Below are 7776 nucleotides of genomic sequence, written 5' to 3' on the forward strand. Positions count from 1 at the left end.
GTTGGTTGGAAGAGTTGCCCCATTGGCCTTGATAGTTGTTTACATATTGAACCTCTTCACTTTGGTCATCATAACCCTCATTTTGAGACCCATCACATCCATCATCAAATTGCTCATAATTCCCTTGGTTTTGTTGCCTTCTTTGCCTTCTCTTGTTCACAAGCATATTAACACCCTCCATGGCATTCACTTGGCGAGGATTTTGGATTTTTTGCAACTGTGCCTTAGCCAATTGATTCATAGTAGTTGTCAACTCCGCTATAGCTTGCCCATGGTCATGTAATTCCTTGTGCAAATGAATAACCGTAGGGTCACCTTGAGGCACATTGGCTCTACCTTGCCATGCAGAAGAAGTGTCAGCCATCTCATCAAGTACATCACATGCCTCATCATACGACAATTTCATAAAGTTTCCCCCGGCAAGTTGGTTCACTATGCATTGATTTGTTGTATTGATGCCCCGGTAGAAAGTTTGTTGGATCATTGCGTAGGTCATATCATTGTTGGGGCATTCTTTCACCATCGTTCTATACCGCTCCTAAATCTCATGCAAAGGTTCCATGGGCTCTTGCTTGAAAGCCAATATCTCATCTCGAAGTGCCGCCATATGCCCGAGTGAAAATAATTTAGCAATGAATTTATCTGCCAACTCATCCCAAGTTGTGATGGAATGGTTGGGAAGTCTCTCGAGCCAATCTAATGCCTTCCCCCGAAGTGAGAATGGGAAAAGTCTCAACCTAAGAGCATCCTCGGACACATTTGTCTGTTGCTCCCATAGCATGTATCCATGAACCCCTTGAGATATTTGTAGGAATTTTGATCCGCAACGCCCGTGAAGTACTCACGCTGCTCAAGTAAGGTCAACATCACATTGGTTATCTGAAAGTTGCCCGCCCGAATTCCGGGTGGGACAATAGCACTTGCATAACCTTGTTTCGGAAGTACTCTGGGAACCACTCTTGGAGGTGGCGGAAGAGGGTCTGGAATATCATCATTTGGATTAGAATTAGCATTGAGTCCTCTACGTTGTCCTTGAGTTACAAGAGGCACCTCATCTTGTTCAACATCATCTACCTCCTCCCCCGCAATCACATTTCCAAGAGGGTCATTTGCATTGTTCAATGCCATTTTAGTACCTGAGTAGTGACATAAACAAGTAAGAAACAAAGAAGGAAAGAAGAACAATACACAAAACTTACTAAATAGATAGCCAAAACCGTTAGCTCCCCGGCAACGGTGCCAAAAAGTGATCACTGCCAACTCCGCACCACTAATAAGTAGTGAAAGAGGGTCGCAATACCTTTTACCCAATTTTGGGTCGGGATCGATTTCCACAGAGAGTTAGGAATGGAATTAAGTGTCTATTTATCTTAGGATTGCGTGATTATTCCAAATTGCACTTCTATTCATTTCTGAGTTTTCTTTATAATTCTACGATTATCAAACTACAAATTATAATTGCAACTACATTAAGCTAAGAGTAAAATGCTACAAGTTGTATTTAATGGTTTAAAAGGCACTAGGGTAGTGACTTCCGCCTAGGTGGTCAATTGATGGGTAGTTACATCTAAGGTACGATTGACATAATTAGGGAGTATGCTATAACCGTTGCTCGATACTACCCACTCTACACCTCTCGGTAGAAAGAGTGATTTTGCCCAATATACTTTCTCAAGACCAATTGGGTATGCATATTTGCTCAAGCAACTAGGGTTCAAGTCGGGTATTACTCTCTCGAGGTTTAACCCTTTAATTGGGACTATCAATTATCTTGAGTCCATCCTAATTCCTTGTTGGATCAATTCCGGAGACTTATGATCTCTTTCTCAAGAAGAGCCCAAGTCAACTTAGCACAAACTAGTGTTTGCAACTACTAATTCAGTAATTAAACCATGAAATTGACCCAAATAATAAACACTCATAGTCAATCTAACCCTAAATTACAACACCCATCAATTACCCACACTAGGGTTGAGCCCAACCCTAGCTAATGGATCTAGCTACTCATATTTGAAGAGAAAAATAGAGAAATAGAAGAAGATGCACACATATTAATTAATTGTTAACTAAATACAAAGATTCAATGATAAAAAGTAAGTAAAAATGCCCAAAATGGCTACAAAAGATGTTCCCACGAGCACAACTGCTGTTCTACAATGTCTGATGCCCTAAAAATGGGAAAAATTTCTATTTATACTAAGCTAGAAAATCTGGACAAAAATGCCCCTGCGGGGCTAGTGCGGACCGCACAAAATGGACTGTGGCCGCACTAGGACTCTTGGCTTCAAAATAAGCTCTCTGAACTCAGGCTCCGCGGACCGCACAGAAGTGACTGCGACTGCGGTGACTTCTAGTGCGGTCCGCATAAACTTGATCGCGGACCGCATAGACTTCACAACTCCATTTTGCTTCTTCCCTGAACCTTGGCTCTGCGGACTGCACAGAATGGTAGTGCGGACGCATGGACTCTAGTGCAGACCGCACAAAGTGTAGTGCGGCCGCATTGCCTTTTAGCTTGAAATGCCAAGTCTCTGAACCTCCTAGTGTAGACCGCACAAAGTGTAGTGCGGCCGCACTGGGCCTCCTTTGCCTGAGTTTGTCTTGTCTTTGGTACTTGTGCAAGTTTCACTCCCTTTGAGCTGATCTTTGACATCTTAGTCACTTTGTGGATCAAACCTGCAATCAAACACAACTTGTGAGCCTTTTGTAACTATTTTGTATGAATCTATAATCAAAGCGTAAGCAAAAAGGAGTATAAAATGTGTCAAAATGCCTAGTTATCACGGTGCCCTGAAGGGTTTTCACCAGCAAACCTCTCTCATTTATTCACCTCTCAACTCACCATCACCTTATGGTGCGTGTGAGGGTTTTCACCAATAATACTCTCTCATTTTTTTTTTAATTTCTCTCAGCTTTCCATCGCTTTAAGGTGCCCATGAGGGTTTTCACTAATAAGACTCTCTCATTTTTCATTTTTCCTGCTTAGACCGGAGTGTTGCCCCTGATACGATTCACACCTCTACTTTCTCGACTTGTCATTTCTCGAAAACTGATCGGAAGGTCTTTCTTTGGACCGTAATGTGGGCTTTTGTATAGGGTTAGAGAGAAAGGATATCACAAAGCTCAAAACAGCTTGCAGGGGTTCAAAATTACAACTTTTGGAATCAGATTTCTTACAACAACTATAACTTTCTGCCCTAGTTTCTTTGCTTGGGGACTTTTAAATCTTGTTTTGATGGGACCGAACCATGAGGCTGCGTACGTATCCTTAAATGGAATCAGGTCTAACATAGTTCATGACATAGGAATTGCTTTGTGTTGTTGCTTTTCACTTTTCTTTTTCTTTCTATCGTTTTCCTTTTCTTTCTCTTCTCTTTTATTTTCTTCTTTTCTTTTTTCATTCTTTTCTTTCTCTTTTCTCTTCTCTTTTTCTTTTTTTCTTCTTTACTAACCTTTTGCATTTGTATTTCTGAATTTCGCTACTGATTCCAAAAGAGGGGTATGAAAGGAAATAAATAAGGCTTAAAGGGGTAACAAAAGATAAAGTGTTTAGATAGCAGAGCAAAATGCCTTCGTCATTCCAATCTTCAAAATATGCCAAGTACAAAGAACAATTTAGACAAACCAAAGAAATCATACATAATATCTTTTGACTGCATCAGAATTGATAGTCATGTCTACACATTTGCCTTCTATGTCTATTAAATACAAAGTACCATTGGACAACACTCTTGTTACAACGAACGACCCCTGCCAATTTGGGGCGAACTTGCCTTTCACTTTAGCCTGATGTGGAAGGATGCGTTTCAATACTTGCTGACCGACTTCAAATTTTTGCGGACGCACCTTCTTGTTGTATGCTTTTGCCATTCTCTTTTGATACAACTGGCCATGACACACTGCTGCCAGTCTCTTCTCGTCAATCAAACTCAATTGCTCCAGACGGGTTTTAACCCACTCATCATCATCAATCTCTACTTCAGCAACAATTCGAAGGGATGGAATTTCAGCTTCCGTGGGTATCACTACCTCAGTTCCATATACCAACAAATAAGGAGTTGCACCTACTGAAGTGCGAACAATAGTGCGATAACCTAGCAAAGCAAAAGGCAACTTCTCATGCCATTGCCTGGACCCTTGCACCATTTTCCGAAGTATCTTCGTTATGTTGTTGTTGGCTGCCTCGACTGCTCCATTCGCCTTGGGGCGGTATGGGGTGGAATTACAATGTGTAATCTTAAACTGTTGACACACCTCTTTCATCAGATGACTGTTAAGATTAGCACCATTATCTGTGATGATCACCTTTGGGATCCCGAACCGACAAATGATATTTGAATGAACCAAATCGACCACTTCCTTCTTGGTCACAGATTTGAAAGTTTTAGCTTCAACCCACTTAGTGAAATAGTCAATGGCCACTAGAATGAACCCGTGCCCATTGGATGTTGCTGGCTAAATTGGTCCGATGACATCCATACCCCAAGCGATAAAGGGCCATGGTGCGGACATTGTGTGTAATTCAGATGGCGAAGAATGAATCAAATCTCTGTGTACTTGGCATTGATGACACTTGCGCACAAAACTGATGCAATCTCGCTCCCTGGTAAGACAATAATAACCTGCTCGGAGGATTTTCCTTGCTAGAACATACCCACTCATATGCGGTCTGCAGACTCTAGAATGCACTTCGGTCATGATAGTCGTGGATTGTCTAACATCTATGCATCTTAACAATCCAAGATCTGGAGTTCTTTTGTACAAAACTCCTCCACTGAAGAAATATCTGCTTGCCAAACGTCGAATTGTTCTCTTTTGATCCCCTGTGGCTTGTACCGGATATACCCCCATCTAATGTATTCTCTGATATCGTGGAACCAAGGTTCACCGTCAAGTTCTTCTTCCATCATGTTATAGTAAGCATGCTGATCGCGGACCTGAATATGCAAAGGGTTAATATAAGCTTTATCTGGATGATGCAACATCGACGCCAAGGTAGCCAAAGCATTGACAACCTCATTATGGATCCTTGGAATATGCCTGAACTCTATTGAACAAAACCGTTGACAAAGATCATACAAACATTGTCGATACGGTATGAGCTTTAAATCTCGTGTCTCACATTCACCTTGAATCTGGTGTACCAGAAGGTTCGAGTCTCCCAAGACCAATACTTCATGGACTCCCATGTCTACAGCTAACCTCAAACCCAAAATGCATACTTCGTATTCAGCCATGTTGTTGGTACAATAGAAACGAAGCTAAACCGTAACAAGGTAGTGATGCCTTGTTTCAAAAATAAGCACGACCCCTGTCCTGACACCTTTCATATTAGCAGCTCCATCAAAAAAAAGTTTCCAACCTGGTTTTTCAACCTGCTCCACTTCATCAATATGCATCACCTCTTCATCAGGAAAATAAGTTCTCAATGATTCATACTCTTCATCGACCGGGTTATCGGCCAATGCGTGGGCTTTTATCGTGGTACGAGTCACATAGATAATGTCGAACTCTGTGAGTAAAAAATCTGCCACTTTGCAAGTCTCCCTGTGGGCATAGGCTTCTGAAAGATATACTTTAAAGGATCCAGGTGAGAAAGGAGGTAAGTAATGTAGGACGACAGATAATGCTTCAACTTTTGTGCTACCCAAGTCAGGGCGCAACATGTCCTTTCAAGGGGAGTATACTTAACCACGTAAGATGTGAACATCTTGCTGATATAATAGATGGCTTGCTCTTTCCTGCCAGTGATGTCATGCGAACCCAACACACAACCAACTGAATTATCCAGGACTGTCAAATAAAGAATCAAAGGTCTCCCAGGTTCTGGTGGGACCAACACAGGTGGGCTCGACAAATACTCTTTGATCTTATCAAATGCTTCCTGGCACTCATCAGTCCATTTGACCACAGCATCCTTCTTCAGCACCTTAAAGATGGGCTCACAAATTGTCGTCAGTTGAGCAATAAACCTGCTGATGTAGTTCAGCCTCCCTAGCAGACTCATCACCTCGGCCTTGTTCTTTGGAGGTGGTAACTCCTGGATAGCTTTGATCTTTGACAGATCCAACTCAATGCCCCGCCGACTGACTATGAACCCTAACAGTTTCCCAGATGGAACACCAAATGCACACTTTGCAGGGTTGAGCTTAATATTGTACCTACGGAGCCTCTAGAAAAATTTTCTCAAATCTCTGACGTGGTCAGACTGCTTCCTGGACTTTATGATCACATCATCCATGTAAACCTTGATCTCCTTGTGTATCATGACATGGAATATGGTAGTCATTGCCCTCATGTAAGTTGCCCCAGTGTTTTTCAATCCGAATGGCATGACCCGGTAACAATATGTTCCCCACGGCATGATGAATGCCATCTTTTCCACATCTTCCTCATCCATTAAGATCCGATGATACCCCCCATAGCAGTCCACAAAAGACCCAATCTCGTTCTTGGCAGAATTGTCACTCAAAATGTGGATATTTGGCAATGGGAAATTGTCCTTTGGACTTGCCTTGTTGAGGTCACGGTAATCAACACATACTCTGGTCTTACTATCTTTCTTTGGCACAGGCACAACATTGGCTAACCATATGGGATACCGTGTGACTTGAATGACCTTTGCATCAAGCTGCTTTGTTACTTCTTCTTTAATCTTCACACTCATGTAAGTTTTGAACTTTCTCAACTTCTGCTTAACGGGAGGGAATGCTGGATCAATTAGCAATTTATGGACCACCAAATTGGTACTCAAGCCTGGCATATCATCATACGACCATGCAAAAATATCCTTGTATTCAAATAATGCTTTAATTATTTCTTCCCTGATTTGCGCTTCAAGATGGACATTATCTTAGTTTCTCTGACATTATCTGGATCCCCTAGATTGATTATTTCCGTGTCATTCAGATTAGGCTTGGGTTTTTCTTCAAATGATTTAGTTCCTTACTAATCTCCTCTAATGCCTCATCTTCATTGTCACACCTCATTTTTACATACACCCCCCGGAAGGGGTATAAGGGAGTTTTTCCAATTAAAAGACAATCAAAATGAGATTATTTTTATTTAAAGATTCAGAGTCGCCAATTGGGAGATTTATGGTGTCCCAAGTCACCGGTTCAAATCCCGAATCGAGGAAAGATGAACTCTGTTTAAGAGTTCGCGAACCAGAAATCCGAGTAAGGAATTCTGTTAACCCGGGAGAAGGTGTTAGGCATTCCCGAGTTTCGTGATTCTAGCATGGTCGCTTAACCGTTATATTCGGCTTAATTATTTGATTTTAGACACACGTTTTAACCTATGATGCCATTTTTAACTTTTGACCGCTTTTAATTAATTTTTGAAGAAGATTGAACGTCATTTAAAACATGCCTTTGTATCACGCCACATGAAATGCACATGCAATCCTAATCACATTTTAGTCAACGTTTTAATATTTTGACTTGGGTCACATGAAATGTGCACCCGAGTTTAGGAAGGTAATATTATTAGACGACGCATCTAAAGCAACTACGCGTTAACAACTTTGCGAGGGCCATGGAAATTCAACTAAATAGCACGCCTCGAATTCTAAAGGATTAAAATCAATCAAATGAGGGCCATGTATTTTGAGATTTTGTTTGGCATGGCATGCCTCCACTTCTTCCATAAGGCTTTACTCAACTAAAACGAACTACGGATATTCATGAATTATTTTTCTAGACTACTTTAAGATTATTGCATCGGGGGTATTTAGTAATCAGTAAATTACAAATAGCTAACGGCAAGAATGAAAAA

The 7776-nt window shown here is 41.3% G+C and overlaps 1 protein-coding gene across 1 annotated transcript; it reads right to left on the reverse strand.

Annotated features, from left to right (window-relative positions):
• Positions 1-4730: 4730 nt before the first annotated feature.
• On the reverse strand, positions 4731-5237 carry LOC138887093 (uncharacterized). The gene has a single exon (XM_070168809.1). It carries the CDS (start codon positions 5235-5237, stop codon positions 4731-4733), a length of 507 nt encoding a protein of 168 aa, XP_070024910.1.
• Between the last annotated feature and the right edge of the window lie 2539 nt (positions 5238-7776).

This window comes from Nicotiana sylvestris, chromosome 3 (assembly GCF_000393655.2).
Source record: "Nicotiana sylvestris chromosome 3, ASM39365v2, whole genome shotgun sequence".
NCBI lineage: Eukaryota > Viridiplantae > Streptophyta > Magnoliopsida > Solanales > Solanaceae > Nicotiana > Nicotiana sylvestris.

Coding starts and splice junctions, on each gene's coding strand:
- LOC138887093 (XM_070168809.1), bottom strand. CDS start 5,237: ATGGCTGAATACGAAGTATGCATTTTGGGTTTGAGGTTAGCTGTAGAC.